The 16,736-nt window shown below is 42.3% G+C and overlaps 1 protein-coding gene across 3 annotated transcripts in view; it reads left to right on the top strand.

Moving 5' to 3' along the window:
- Positions 1-16,736, top strand: part of TACC2 (transforming acidic coiled-coil containing protein 2) — a 235,628-nt gene that overhangs the window by 157,227 nt on the left and 61,665 nt on the right. For all 3 annotated transcript variants that reach the window (XM_040361948.1, XM_040361949.1, XM_040361946.1), the window contains exon 12: positions 4,376-4,437. In XM_040361948.1, coding sequence (XP_040217882.1) covers positions 4,376-4,437 — 62 coding nt within the window. The remainder of the gene's footprint in view (positions 1-4,375; positions 4,438-16,736) is intronic.

Genomic DNA, 16,736 nt, shown 5'->3' with positions numbered 1-16,736 from the left:
CACCTGTGCCAATCAAATAGTCTGACCTGTGCCCATCAACTAGTCTGACCTGTGCCCATCAAATACAGTCTCACCTGTGCCCATCAAATACAGTCTCACCTGTGCCCATCAAATACAGCCTCACCTGTGCCCATCAAATACAGTCTCACCTGTGCCCATCAAATACAGTCTCACCTGTGCCCATCAAATACAGCCTCACCTGTGCCCATCAAATACAGCCTCACCTGTGCCCATTAATGCCGCTTCACCTGTGCCCAAACGCAGTCTCACCTGTGCCCATTAATGCCGCTTCACCTGTGCCCAAACGCAGTCTCACCTGTGCCCATTAATGCCGCTTCACCTGTGCCCAAACGCAGTCTTACCTGTGCCCATTAATGCTGCTTCACCTGTGTCCAAACGCAGTCTCACCTGTGCCCATTAATGCCGCTTCACCTGTGCCCAAATAGTTTCACCTGTGCCCATCAAATACAGTCTCAGCTGTGCCCATCAATGCCGCTTCACCACTGCCAATCAATGCAGCCTCACGGGGGGGGGGGGGGGGGGGCATTGGTACATACTTGGCACTTTGGCAGATCAGTCATCAGTGAATATAAATACATATAATACACACAAGAGATTTGCCAATTGCATTCCAATAACAATATATACACAATCTTGTGATTATCTAAGAAAGGCAACAGTTTTTACTGAATACACATCAGGTGATGGTCTTGCTCTCAGAAAACTTGTATCCCACATGAGTGCCTGCTGTCTGCCTGTTCCTTGCTCATACCAATCCTAAATTCTGCTGTATATGCCTGTACCTGCCTCTGTCCGTGCCTCTTCTAGGCTCCAGCAGGCCCCAAGCCTGGAGAGCCACTGCCAGACGCCATGCTACAAGATTGTCCCAGGATTTACTCTCCTCCACTCCAGTGTGACACAGCCAGTCCAGGAGAGCGTCCTGGGGGGGAGAGTAGACGCTGGACACACACACATGTCAGAGCAGAGAGCAGAGAGGGGAGGGGGGGCTGGGTGGGGTGCTGGACACAGTACACTGTCAGAATGATCTCCGTTCTGAGTCAGAGGCTCAGAGTGCAGAGCGAAGAGCCGGCTGGGTGAATCCACTGCGAAAATGTCAGAGGTGGAGAGCGGCAGGGGAGGTGTTCTGCACAGTGGACACACACGATGTCAGAGTGGAGATCGGGAGTGGGGGCGCTGCTCTGCTTCACACATGCCAGAGGCTCAGAGGAGTCAGAGCAGCTGCCTGGTGCATAGTATTATTGTAACTGCAAGCTCTGTCTACAGTGGCTGGGCGCTCTAGGCGGCAGTGCGCTCCAAGCGGCTGCCTAGTCCGCCTAGTGGTAGCGCCGGCCCTGCATACACATTCAAGGACTGAGTGGGTTAAATATTTGGACAAGGCAACGTTGCTTTGGGTTCTTTACTGACACTCAATGGCCTTTCAGGAAATTAGTGTGAAGCCCCGTACACACGACCAGTTTCCTCGGCAGAATTCAGCTTCCGACCGAGTTTCTGGCTGAATTCTGCCGAGAAACCCGGCCGTGTGTACAATTTCGCCGAGGAAGCCGACGAGGAGCTCAACGAGGAAATAGAGAACATGTTCTCTATTTCCTCGTTGTTCTATGGGAGCTCTCGTCCCGCCAAGCTCCTCGGCGGCTTCAGGGCTGAACTGGCCGAGGGAACTCGATGTGTTTGGCACGTCGAGTTCCTCGGCCGTTTGTACGGGGCCTCTCTCTGTTGCCAGTCCTATAAACCACCAAAGAGCCTGTCTTACTTGAGTAAAGGGTAGCTGATGTTTTATGTGCTAGTCTCCACGTTACTTGTTAGTAAAGTATGTACCTTGTCTAATATATAAGTATATGTAAAAATAAATACCGCGCAGGTCTAAACAATCATAAATAGTGTGAGACCATTTACATTGGATGAAAAAACTGTGAAAATTAAAAATAAAAAATATATAAAACCAAAAAAATGAAAAACAATAAAAGGCTGCTGCAGCTCATATGTCAGATAAACATAAAATACAGATGAAAATTGGTAGAAGCTGCGCTGCAATGTGAGAAAATCAATATAACAATCAAATTATAATGTGTGCAATGCACACAAATCACTAGTGCAATCTAAAATAAACAAGTGAAAGGTGCAGAATCCATATGAATGGATGTATCACAGAGAAAATCAAGATGACAGAAAGTTCTCCGAATGTGTGAAAGGTATCCAGATAATATCCAGTGAATCTGTATAGCAGATGAAAGTATCCTCCACCGTTAAATCCTAGCTGCTTACCAAAACGATAAGTTAATCAAGCATGTAACCAAGCATGTAACCATAACAGCCAGATCCAGGATTCCAGGGTATATTTTCACCTTATCTCAGTTTCACATATCAGACCATTCCTTCTCCATAGTGTGACCCAAAAGAGAAAAGGCTGACATAGCGTGATACCGTAATAATTTTTTTTTTTTTAATGATAAAAGTAATGCACTTACAGTTATGCAGTTAAAACAGTGCGTGTATTATAATAGCCGGCTGGCTCTACTGTCCGCTCGTCCTTCCGGGTAGACAGCGCAGTACGATTCGTGGTGACGTCAGCACGCCGCTCCTCCCTGACGTCACCACGAATCGTACCGCGCTGTCTACCCGGAAGGACGAGCGGACAGTAGAGCCGGCCGGCTATTATAATACACGCACTGTTTTAACTGCATAACTGTAAGTGCATTACTTTTATCATTAAAAAAAAAATTTTTACTACGGTATCACGCTATGTCAGCTTTTTCTCTTTTGGGTCACACTATGGAGAAGGAATGGTCTGATATGTGAGGCCTCGTACACACGACCAGTTTCCTCGGCAGAATTCAGCTTCCGACCGAGTTTCTGGCTGAATTCTGCCGAGAAACCCGGCCGTGTGTACACTTTCGGCCGAGGAAGCCGACGAGGAGCTCGACGAGGAAATAGAGAACATGTTCTCTATTTCCTCGTTGTTCTATGGGAGCTCTCGCCCCGCCGAGCTCCTCGGCGGCTTCAGTGCTGAACTGGCCGAGGAACTCGATGTGTTTGGCACGTCGAGTTCCTCGGCCGTGTGTACGAGGCTTCAAACTGAGATAAGGTGAAAATATACCCTGGAATCCTGGATCTGGCTGTTATGGTTACATGCTTGGTTAACTTATTGTTTTGGTAAGCAGCTAGGATTTAACGGTGGAGGATACTTTCATCTGCTATACAGATTCACTGGATATTATCTGGATACCTTTCACACATTCGGAGAACTTTCTGTCATCTTGATTTTCTCTGTGATACATCCATTCATATGGATTCTGCACCTTTCACTTGTTTATTTTAGATTGCACTAGTGATTTGTGTGCATTGCACACATTATAATTTGATTGTTATATTGATTTTCTCACATTGCAGCGCAGCTTTTACCAATTTTCATCTAATATATAAGTACCTAGACAAATGTAAAATACAACCCTTTACCATAGCAACTGTGAACTAAGCCCCGGTTCACATTATGAACAGCATTTGAATTGCACAGGAACCACACCGCATTCCTGTGCAATTAATGCGATTCAGTGGTTTGCGATTTGAACCCATTTTGAATGGGCTCAAATCGCACCAAAGAAGTGCAGCCACCTTTCTTGGAGCCGGCACCATAATGCATGGTTGTTTTGTACCATGCGATCTGATGCGGGCAAACCGCACTGGGTTTGTGATCCTTTTGGGGTGTAACTTTTTATTGACACCCATAGCGGATAGCAAACACAAGGATTATTGCGTTTCCTGCACCGCTTATGTGTGTACCTTGGCTAAATCAGTCAATCAGTCATGTGTAAGCCTATATTGTCTGTTTGAAATCAAATGGGCATTCCCATTGGTATATATATGTGTGGTCACGTGTTCATCAAGTTTAACCAAAATGCTTATCTGGAGAAAGGCAATAGAACACCATAAAGCAAGGTTTAATTTCTTCTAACAAGATACAAAATATATTTTCTATTCCCCAAAAGACAACTGGATAACTCTCAGGCCTCGTACACACGTCCGAGGAACTCGACGGGCAAAACACATCGTTTTGCTCGTCGAGTTCCTTGTGAAGCCGCCGAGGATCTCGGCGAGCCCAAATTTCCCATTGAACAACGAGGAAATAGAGAACATGTTCTCTATTTCCACGCCGAGATCCTCGTCGGTTTCCTCGGCCAAAAGTGTACACCCGCCCGGGTTTCTCGGCAGAATTCAGCTCCGATCGAGTTTCTGGCTGAATTCTGCCGAGAAACTCGGTCGTGTGTACGGGGCCTCAGGATGATTTTTATATTTTGTGAGATATCCATTACATTTTCTACGCCTTAACATGAATATTTTTACTCTATTTACTTCACAGATATAGATTATGGAAGCTCATTCAACATTGAATACATGGAGAAAACCGGCAAGTGCTCTCCGGTAAGCCCTGTTTATTTATTACATAGCACATCATGTGAAGTTTGTATAATCCCTGTTAGCATTTGCATTTTTTTTTAATACTTGGAGTATTTTCAAGCTTCTGAAAACTTATAATGAAAACATGTGTGTTTTAAACACTCCTTAATTTAAACCATTGCTCAAATCTGACCATACTTGGTCAAAAACAGCTAGTTTGCTATGCTTCTCCTCTTTAGGTTTCAAAAGTTGTTTATATTCTAGTAAAAAAAAAAAAAAAGCATAATTGATAAGTATGATATTACAGTTTGAGAGTTTCAAATAAAGGCAATTACTGATCTGCTTGTACTGTTGTTGTATAGGCTTACCTGTAGATAAAAATCAAGTGAACTTTACTACCGCTTTAAGGAGTTGGTGTTCCCAGAGCAGGATTGGATGTGCCGATGCACTATATCAGCATCAGGATGAATTAATAAACATGTAGGCTCTGTCCCCTTTACGGGGCCCTGTAAACCTTTTAAAGGAGACCAAAGGATAAAATTGAATTTACTCCCATCACCCCAACTTGCTTTTCCCGTGAAAAATAAATAAATAAATAACGTTAGCGTTCTTAGCTTCATACTAGATTTAAAGGTTTTGGCTTGACATATGCTTTAATACCTATTAATTTTTTCATTGGAAAAGCAAGAGGGAATGGGACCAATTTTTTATTTGATTTCTTAAAGTGGATGTAAACCCGAAATTATTATTTTTTTCCCTTGCTGTCGCAATGTAGAGTAAAAGATTTCCTATCATCTGTACCCAGTCTTGCCACAAAGAGTTAATCCAGCTCTGAGCAATCCTCTTTTCAGTGAAATAAACGGACAAACAGGACAAAACTTTTGTCTGTTCCTCCTCCTTGCTGTGAGTGACAGGTTATTTACATATCTCATGCACTAGCCTGGAGACAGGAATTATTTGTTAATTCCCACCCCCACTCCTTTTCTAAAGTCATGTGGTTACTTTTCTGGATTTTGACTGGATGTTGGCAGAATTTAGTGTAAGGAATACACAGGAAAAAATGCATGTTGACAAGGGGAGTGTAAAGGTGGACGGGCAGTTCCTGACATCACGACTCCACCCACAGAGCTCCAGACAACAGACCCACCCAGAGAATCTGCAGTATTTCAGTTCTTATAACAGACAGGAGGGGAGACATTTGCCAGGTAAGGATACATGCAGGAGGCATTTATATCCTTATAGATCAGCACTATGGCAGTAGTTTAGAAAGGATGAGAGTGGCTTTACATCCACTTTAAGTACTTGTTATGTATTAGTCACAGTGTATTTGTTTAATTACATTTCAAGCAAATCAAAAACGCACTTATAAAAAAGATATGCAAATTGTCCTAATTCTAGTAGGGAAAGTTGCTGTTTTCAATACGGAATCTATCAGTGACATTATTCTCTGAAATAGCAGCATGGAGAATGTAGATTATGCTTCTAAAATGTGTCCTTTGAACCAGGGCTGTGGAGTCGGTAGATAAATGTTCCGACTCCGACTCCGACTCCGACTCCTCAGTTTTATGTACTTCCGACTCCGACTCCTCTGTATTAATATGCAAATGTATTTTATACATTCCTTGAGGGAAAGAAACGCAACCTACCACAGGACTACTGGCTGGGAAGCCAACAGTCTACTGTATTGCACAGTTTAAGCAAAAGACAAACACAATGAAAACAAAGTTTTTTATTCTAAAACATGATTTTCCTAGGAGAATCCCATAGTCATGTTTAAAGTTTAAGCTAACAATCTGAGTTTACAAGTTTTTATAGCCTTAGCTAAATGACAGCAGTTTTTCCAATGGTTTACAGCAGGGCTCAAAATTTCAAGTCCTGAGCTACTAGCCAGGCCTCAAGAGTTACTCGCCACCAGTTGCCCCACCTAATTCATACACTGCCCTGCGCCTAATTGCACCTGTAAACACGCCCTCGTAGATTATCTCATGGAATGACAATGTTTTATGCAGAATCAAGTTACAAAATTAAATATTACCAACAACAACTTTAACAAAATGGGACAGGGCACTGGGGGCAGACCAGAGGGACAGGGCACTGGGGGCAGACCAGAGGGACAGGGCACTGGGGGCAGACCAGAGGGACAGGGCACTAGAATTGGGTCTCTTCCCCATTCTCATGCTGTCTCCTCTGCAACTCCCATCCATCCTCTCTCTCTCATTCATCTCATCATCAGGAGCCTGTGTGTGCGGCTCCACGCTTGCATGTCCCCACTTCCCCCTTTTATTCAGGCTGGCAGAGAGGAGAGGAGCTGCAGCACAGCGGGAGGGAGTACAATCCAGCGCCGAGATCCACACAACTGCACAGCCATTGACACCATAGCACAGCGCACACTGTCATAGAAAAATTAATAACGCACGTACATAATTAATAATCAGTGATTCATAAAAATATTAATATCGCACGTAACTAATTAAAGTAAACTATGAAAACCTTTTTGTCTATATAAAAATTAAAGCAAAGAATATCGCTGCGGAAAAGGGAAAAGTATTACATTTATTGATACATAGAAGAAACTTGTATTACTCTAATATTTACAACTATAACATCACACAATTATACAAACAATAAGATGGCTAGATCAGTATCTCAAGACAATTCATAGGAGAAGAAAAGTTACAGAGAATAAGTTAAGGGAGAGAGAGACAGAGAGACAGAGAGACAGAGAGACAGAGAGAGAGAGAGAGAGAGACAGAGAGACAGAGAGACAGAGAGACAGAGAGACAGAGAGATAGAGAGAGAGAGGGAGAGAGAGAGAGAGAGAGAGAGAGAAAAAGAGAAAATATATTTGCAGAGTACTTCACCAAATTTTCCCAATCAGCTCATGATCCAGTCTGTTTCTCAGTCAAGCTAGCACTGTTTTTTATACCCTCTAAGAATTAAGAAAAAAAGCCCTCTACTATGATTGGTTGTCCTTTTCAGGATGGCAATTAAGGACCCCCGACCCACCCAGTATCATGTCCCATTGTGGCCTGTAATTAGACAAAGGATGAAAGGAATCTCTTATAATATACACACCCACACCTGGTATTATTATCTGATTAACACAGTCTTAAATTTGGTCCTCAAACAGGAGATGACAGGAAATTCTTGTACTTCAATGAGAGGACACTTCTTATCAGATCCCCATCCCTTTGAGATAACCTCCCTATGCTAATATAGGTTTATAGTCCTTTTGTTCGTTGAACTCTAACAACGAGTCACTCTGTTGACTAAGAAAAACAGGACAGTCGACCAACGACATCTCAGTCTCATTAATAAGAAAAGCCTTATAAAAGAATGACATATACATCTTCATATAAATCTTATAAATATGGTTTTGAAAAGTCTCTACCACAGTTCCCCCTGAAGTTCATTCTTGAACTTATGTCCTCCTTCAATGATCCGGTACCCACCCACGACGGCCCAGACGCCCCGACCTTTCCCCCACCACCACTGCGGCCTTTTCCTTTCTTGAACTCGCCGTAACTCATCAAGGTAGACTAGAGACAGTCCTGGTACCTTTGAGACTTCCGATCCGAACCCTGAGTGTCTGTACTGCAATGTTTCATCGCCCCTCTGCATTGGAGGAGTGGAATTCCAACATTGATGGCGGGATCCTTATATTTAGTCCTGTATCTTGGAAAGATGGTGTTCTGATTGTCCCCATTGGATCGGACCGCGAGACAGCCCTTTTTCAGCATGATGAAGAAGGGTTTCGGAGTGTCTTATTCATGGCACGTTTGTCTTAAAAAAAATGACTTGGTTGTCGTTGTTTCTTCAGGTGGTGGTTGGGTGGGCCTCCAGACAGTCATGTATGAATACAAAAGGAGAAAGGAGAATGTCAGTGTACAGTTATTGGAGGAATGTCAGACAGGAGCCGTGGGGTGGCCTTTATAACTATAAAGCCGTAGATAGAATTACTTTAAGACATGAAAACCTGGATGTCCAGGGATACAATATGGCACTGGCGGGCAGGAATGCTCACGTGCCTTAAAAACAAAATATGACTGAAGTTCTAGTTACATTATCCTGAGAAGATGTATGATGGAAGCCAAAAAATAAAAACTTAGAGAGCATAAAATTAAAGGAGGAAAGGAAGAGAGGTGAGTAATGAAAAAGAATATGGAGAATAGAAAAAAAACAAAAAATAAAAACTACAGATTTAATGCTGCTCCAACCAAGCTCTCCAGTTTAGATTCCACTTTCGATTGTTAAAGAGCATTGAATCGGTATTCAAAAAACGTAATAAAAAATAATATATAGTTCTCCAACAAGAGGGCAATTAAAAACGATGCATTATTTACTATTTTCCTCTTCCAGGTCTATGCACTACTCCCCCCTTCAGGTGGAAAAAGTTCAAAACTTTTGGAACCTTTCTCACCTGAATGAAATAAGAGGAAAAAAAATAACTAAAGAAAAATAATAATGAAAAACTTTAAAAAATTAAAAGTAAAAAAATTATAACCATAACCCTTCAGGGAGAAAAATGAGAGAAAAAATATAAAAATTAAAACGGACAACAAAAAAACTGATAAAAATGAGAAATGAGAAAAAAATGTATTCAAAATTACTAAAAATTTATATAAAACCGAGAAAGAAAAAAATGAAGAAGAAAAAACTTTTACAAAAATTAAAAAAAAAAAAAAAAAAAAAAATGTATAAAAATTAAAAGTAAAAAATTGTAATGGATAAAAAATGAGTACAAAAATAAAAATAAAAAATAGAAATAAAAATTACTAAAAATTATTACACGAACATGATAAAAATTTAACCTAGGAGTATAAAAAAAACGGTACATTTGTACTGGTCTGGATTGGAACTGGCTTCTTCCGAAATTTGTTTCTGAGTTAGTGGCTTTTCCCCCCATATGTCCAGCCAGGCGCTACTCTTTCCACACCTAGGTGTCCAAAAAAAATGTTTTATCCAGGAAGCCTACCCCACCTCCACCTAAAATGTTCTCTCAGCCAGCTCCATGTCCGATAATTCCCAGCAGTTATTATATTTGTTCCACCCCCTCCCCTTAGCTTATAAATCCCTTGAGCCGGGCCTTTTTATTCACGCCTTGCACAAACTGTTGGCACCATTTAAATCCTGTTGCCCAAAGTTTAACTACCTATCTTTTAATTCCTCCCCGAATCCCAACGGAAGTTTCAGTAAGTGTAAAGGGGATGTCAGGTTTGCTATAAAACCTTTCTTCAGGGCAACTCGGGGTGTAACCCGGGGTTCCGTCTATATCCATCCCAAGGACAAGAGAATAGGTACAATAGACTCCCCAAGGTGGTGTACCCTGCTGAGTATAATTCAACCTAATTCTAACAACAGTGCATCACTAGACCAGCACCCATACCCCAGCATTCGGTATTGAGTACAACAGCACATATACCATTGAAACAATGACAAAACCCACAAAAACTCCCTCCCTGTGACTTGATTTCAGTGACCATGCCCCACTACCACCTGGTAGGTCCAAGGAACACCCTAGTTCCATGACTAACACCCCATCGGTATCCTCTAGGACAAAGAAACAAAACTCGCCTATGTCCTAAATTATACCTAGGTGTTTCCTCCCCCGTAATGATCTCCCCATCCAGAACCCACAGTGAAATACCTTACCAACATTCCTCCTTCACCACCGTGTATTGACCTGGAATGCACAAGACATCGTGGTCCCACTTCTGACAGGGGGAAATATCAACCTGCTCTTAGCTTCTGTACCCTCTGATCACATGTGGGTCACTTAGCCCCGAATGCACCAAGATAGAATCCCCAGTCAGTAAGCTCATTGATTCCAACCTATCTACAGACCGAGTCTGCACTTCCGTATATGGGATCATACAGCACCTTATTTCTCACAATCCAAACCAGTACAGCCCATCCCGGCGTTTGACTATCATTTTGGATTGTGTAAGCGGCGAGTTGTGTCAAAGTCTTACTGAGTGGTGATGCTAACTCCTCAGGCTACCGCCCATCATACAGAGATTTGTACACTCAGCCTGATACTGGTCACTAACTTCGCCTGCCCCTGCATGTACGCCAGAGCCAATGACATGTTTTTGTCCTATACCCTATCACACTCTCTTCCAACCTCTTAACATGGTCCATAAAATGGTGAGCCATATTAAACTGGGTATTTATGCAACTTTGTTGCATGTTGTCACAATTGTCACCAATCTCTCAGAGCAACAAAGCCGTGCTTATTGTCTGAAGCCATGGCGGCGGGTCTGTTCCTCAGGAGACCGCTGTCCTCTCTATTACTAACACCCATCTCAGCTCCTATTCCCCCTATATAGTGCTGAATACACCCCTCCTCTGTTGGGTTACTCCTCAGAAATAAGCATCCTGCGTGAACCTTATGCTGTGTCCGCACATCTCTGGGAGAAAGCCACTGGTCACTTAACCATCACTTGATTCAGTGCATACTCAGCACATACAGGGTAATAGTCTTATCAACCACTCTGTACCCTGTTAGCCCGCGTGTATTCCCTTTATTTGACAGGGCATGTTCCTGTAGGTAGTTACTGGCATTACTTGTGCAGGGATTCAACCTCTCAGGTGAGACATTAACTAGGTGTACCTCTCCCATGTCCAGTAACTGAAAGCTTCTTTATAGGACTGATAAGCATGAGACACTGCCTCTACGAGGAAGTTTTCACCCCATTGAGGTATCACCTGGCACCCTCTAGTTTGGCCAACAGACACCTTATTATGCATAGGTGTCAGTCTCCTGGGTACCTGCACCACATACCTTTATGTCATACTAGTCACCCATTCCAACATTTCTTTCAATTCCTGTCTGGACTCACAACCCTCGGAACAGGATGGACTCCAGGGTGTAACCCAGTAGAGTCTGATAGGATAGTACCTAACCTAACTGTGATATATGCCCAAAGTTCCGTCCATGCCCTTATGGATGAGAATAGAACGAGTTGGATTTTCCTAACCCTTCCCTGATATGTAGCCCAGGGCCTCCCAATGTGTTCCTGATTATCTCCAGCTCTATAGTGATTACGGTACCCAATGACCCATCTCCCACTCCCAAGACAGTCGCCATTGAGCCTCTCTTTAGTATGGGAAATAGTCTGGATACCCGGATTGAAAACCACCTGCCACCAGGTACACCCAATCCCTCATAGAGGCTGCACACTTTCTTCCTCCTCTATCAATTCAGTAATTAAACTATGTGATCCTTCACCCCTAACAAAACACACTGCCTTCACCATTCAGACAGGACTCCCATGAAAGACAGGAGTCTAGTGCCACCCTGGGGCACTGATATTCTTGGCATGCAAGTCACCGACCACCAGTTAAGGTACACAAGTAATCTAGGACAGGAAGGACACCTATGGATATTAACTGAGGAGAATACTGCATGCCCACATATATATCGGAAGTGAGGGCCTCTGGAACAGCCAAGAGCTGATATCAAACCATACAATCTTCCTGCACACCTTTTCTCCAGACTCAACCCAAAAACTATACAATACGAGGCCATACCTATGCACTTTCAACTCGTATGCCACCAGGCAGGCCTTCGTACTACATGTCTGCCGGTAACTCTAAAAGAAATTGGAAAACAAGGATTACATATAGTGTATCCAGCTCAAGGGAACGGGTGTTACCAGACACAACTGACCAATAGACTAAGAAAAAAAATTCCTTGTAGCACTGAGGCAATGCAACCTTGTACAGCCAGGCTTAACAGCAGGGGGGAGTTTAAGAAGTCCTAAAAACACAAGTCTGGCCAAAGTAACATCAGGATTTTACCTATTAGATCTATGGAACTACACGTGTCAGCATGGCTGATCTTCGGTAATAAGAAAACAGATATGCTACGGATCTATGGTCGATCCATTTCAACCTCTGGAGAATACCCCAAAACCCTTTTACCACTAAGTGTGGTACCCCTGAACGCTACTTAGCTTAATATATGTGTTAGAGTGCCAATTATCCCTTGCAGTCTTACTCAATTTTTCATAAAAAACTAATACACGGACCTCAGTTAGTTGGTTCTGCTATTCAGTGGATCAGCACATGTAACCCCCACTAGGTGGTCCAAAAACATAGCCAAATGGACTGACCACTAGACGTTCCAACTAGATAATGGTCATGAAAACCTAAACCTTGTGAAACCCGACCGACTAACCAACCTAAAGATTTCCTCTTATTCTGAAATCCTGAAAAACACAGTTATCGATTCTGAGGGATAAAACACAAAATAAAAGTTTAGTAATAAACATTCAATTTTTTTCTTAACCTGGAAACAAAAAACAATGGTTATATATCTGTAACAAGACATTATCATATAAAACACAAATATACATTACATTATATTACATAAACCGTGCACTTTCTTTTAAAATACCAAAAATTGTTGAGCTCAACGTTTCATTAATATGTATTACTATAATACATATTAATGCCATATGGATTTTTGTTCTATGGTATACCAATAATTCCCCCCTAAAAATGTATTCACCATGGTTAAAAATGAGCAGTTTTAAAACAAACACATTTTTTATAAGTTTCCCTTTTGTCTTCTAAAACAATCCTACTTACCTATTCTGAGTACATTGGAAAACTTAAAAAAAAAACTTCTATGGAAACAAAGATTACCGTTAATACAAAAAAAATACACACACATATATATATATATATATATATATATATATACATACACATAAGGCATCTTACTTTCGCTTTACCATTCACTCGGCTCACTCAATTTGCATGACAATACAGCTGTTTCACACACCCTCACAAAATAGAAGGGGGGGTCATTCGGGCTGTCAGCGCTGAGTCAGCAGCTGAGAACACACGTCACACACTCTCAGTTAGACTTGTGTCAGGGAAAGAGAGGGGGGGTGGTTGCTCTGAACTATAGAACACCATTCCCAAGTTTTAAACCTTAACCAACACAAAACAAATCCTCATGCCATCACACATACCCTCACAATCCATTTATCTAGGTCAAATATGACCTCAAGACCTTACATGTTCTATATCCTACCTACCCATAAACTCTGTTCATCATCACTTCTCTGGGGATGTGGATTCCCTATTAAAAATACTCACCTCATCAGTTCTGATATCCTACCATCCCTGCCCTCCAAGCATCTTTTTTTCATTTGTTCGTATCATCTTCCCGTGGTGACTGCACCACAGGGCTTCCCAAGCGCTTGGCTTGAAAGTACCCTTTTTCGAATATTGCTTTCCTGTCCACTGATCCCAATCTTTTGTATATTTCACAACCCAAGGTCCATATTCATCTATCATTTCTTCCTTCGGAGTCACGTGGTAAGGCTCCCCCCGGTTCGACATCCGTTTTGAAGCGATTTGATTTCCCATCCTTTTTGCGGACGAAGGACCTTGAGCTGATCCCGCAAACCCTTAAAGGTCGCTTTTTCCCAAAGTTAGCTACGCTTTGACCCCTGATTGAGTGGACCGGTACTGCCCCTCTGCTGATCTTTTTTCACTACTTGTCAGAACAATGACTGACTATAGTCCTTCAAAAAATTAGCCCGGGGATTTTCCCAACTAAATTAGTTGTCCTCCCGTGAACTTTTCTGCAACATTCTAAAAGAAATGCTTACTTATTAGATCGTTATGATTGCTTGCAGTGCAAGAGGCACCTAATTGCACTAATTTAACTGACGCTTACCTAATAATGATTTTTAGCGGTTACAATATAGTCAGTGTTTACAGATCTTATTACACCGCTTACCATCCCCAGTTATTTGATTAAACAGAGGAATAGATTCACATACATCCAGATAATTCAGTGTGATTTTAGTCTCCGTTTCCACTGATGTGATTTGCCATGCGACTTTGGACCCAAAGTCGCATTACAACTCGCAGCCCATTGATTTCAATAGCACCCATTCCAATCTATGTGGCTCAATGCTGCAGCGACCGATAAAGGTACCTGCACCATTTTGATGCGACTTCTGGATAAAAAAAAAACGCATTCAAAGCCACACCACAGTCGCACTAAAGCTGCATTTCCAAATCGCACTTTGAATCAGGCCACATTGGAGTTGCACCAGTGGAAACGCAGCCCAAAAGCATAGGTGCTGACAACACCTGAAAATTAACATTTGTGAGATGGATAGGGAAGCTTTGCTCAACAAGAAAAAGCTTCATTAAGCACCTACTATGGATCTGGCCTTTATCACAGTATACAGCAACCAATACCAACAATTGGAAAATATCTTCAAAAAGTATTGGCCCATTTTCAGAGAGCACAGAACTTTAGTAGCGGTATTGCCATCACGACCCAGACTCACCCACCGCAGAGCACCAACACCACTAACACACCCCGTCCACAATGCACTCGATCCCCCCAGGGAAGCGAACACCTGTCCAGAACCTGAAGGACTCCACGGATGCCAGAGATGTCCACCGTGCAAAACAAATAAACCCCAGCCTCTGAGAAAAAAACAACATTCAAGGCCCCTGTACATAATAGAGAGGTTTAATAACCACTACACCCACACCTTATTGAATATTAATCATTATAGCGGCGCCATCGCCCCACTGTTTATTTACCAAAGCATAGGTGTGTTTCACTCACAAAGATTGGCCTAATCTCATTCAAAGGGTCAACTGCATAGACGCACACAGGCCCAGATTCACAGTCAGCGGGGTAAATTTGTGCGGGTGTAACGTATCCGCTCTACGCTACGCCTCTGCAACCCAGACGGGCAAGCGCTGTATTCTCAAAGTACCAGCTCTGTAAGTTGCGGCGGCGTAGCGCAGATCAGCCGGCGCAAGCCCGCCTAATTCAAATTTGGATCAGGGGCGTGTTTTTTTTTTTTTTTTTTTTTTTTTTTTTTTTAAATCTACTGTGACTCGACGTGATAGGCGTTTTTGCTGAACGGCGCATGCGCCGTCCGTGGAATTTCCCAGTGTACATTGCTCCAAAGTATGCTGCAAGGACGTCATTGATTTTGACGTGAGCGTAGATGACGTCCAGCCCCATTCACGGATGACTTACGCAACCTACGTAACTTTTTCAAATTTCGACGCGGGAACGACAGCCATACTTATGCTTCATATACCAGGGGCAACTATACGCCGGGAAAAGCCTAACGTAATTTTACTGCGTCGGCCGGGCGTACTTTCGGGAATTCGCGTATCTAGCTAATTTTCATACTCAACGCGGAATTCGACGGAAGCGCCACCTAGTGGTCAGGAAAAAAAAAAAATAATAATATGCAGTTACGATCCGACAGTGTAAGAGACCTGCGCCTGTCGGATCTTATGGATATCTATGCGTGAGCGATTCTAAGAATCAGGCGCATAGATACGACGGCTCGGATTAGGACCCACGGCTGCGCACCTGGCGTTGCGCCGTTTTAAGTCCTTTCTGAACCTGGGCCACTGTCTCCAAGATTCCAAACAGAAATCCCTGCTACAATTTCATTCTATATATATCTACATTATTCAAAATCAGTCTCATCAACACATTCGCATAGACAAAAAGAAAAGGTTAAGTTCTGAAGAGTAAGTTTGTTAGGTATTCAGACAGGTTAAAACAAAATAGACCTAAACCAGTTCTGTCTACCATACAATAAATCATATCTATCCAAACTTTAAACCCTCCTCACTACACGGGGCACCAACTTGTCATAGAAAAATTAATAACGCACGTACATAATTAATAATCAGTGATTCATAAAAATATTAATATCGCACGTAACTAATTAAAGTAAACTATGAAAACCTTTTTGTCTATATAAAAATTAAAGCAAAGAATATCGCTGCGGAAAAGGGAAAAGTATTACATTTATTGATACATAGAAGAAACTTGTATTACTCTAATATTTACAACTATAACATCACACAATTATACAAACAATAAGATGGCTAGATCAGTATCTCAAGACAATTCATAGGAGAAGAAAAGTTACAGAGAATAAGTTAAGGGAGAGAGAGACAGAGAGACAGAGAGACAGAGAGACAGAGAGAGAGAGAGAGAGAGACAGAGAGACAGAGAGACAGAGAGACAGAGAGACAGAGAGATAGAGAGAGAGAGGGAGAGAGAGAGAGAGAGAGAGAGAAAAAGAGAAAATATATTTGCAGAGTACTTCACCAAATTTTCCCAATCAGCTCATGATCCAGTCTGTTTCTCAGTCAAGCTAGCACTGTTTTTTATACCCTCTAAGAATTAAGAAAAAAAGCCCTCTACTATGATTGGTTGTCCTTTTCAGGATGGCAATTAAGGACCCCCGACCCACCCAGTATCATGTCCCATTGTGGCCTGTAATTAGACAAAGGATGAAAGG

The sequence above is a fragment of the Rana temporaria genome, chromosome 8, assembly GCF_905171775.1.
Source record: "Rana temporaria chromosome 8, aRanTem1.1, whole genome shotgun sequence".
NCBI classification, from domain to species: Eukaryota; Metazoa; Chordata; class Amphibia; order Anura; family Ranidae; genus Rana; species Rana temporaria.
The sequence above is the reverse complement of the archived record's forward strand: the minus strand, read 5'-3'. Positions and strand labels throughout refer to the sequence as shown.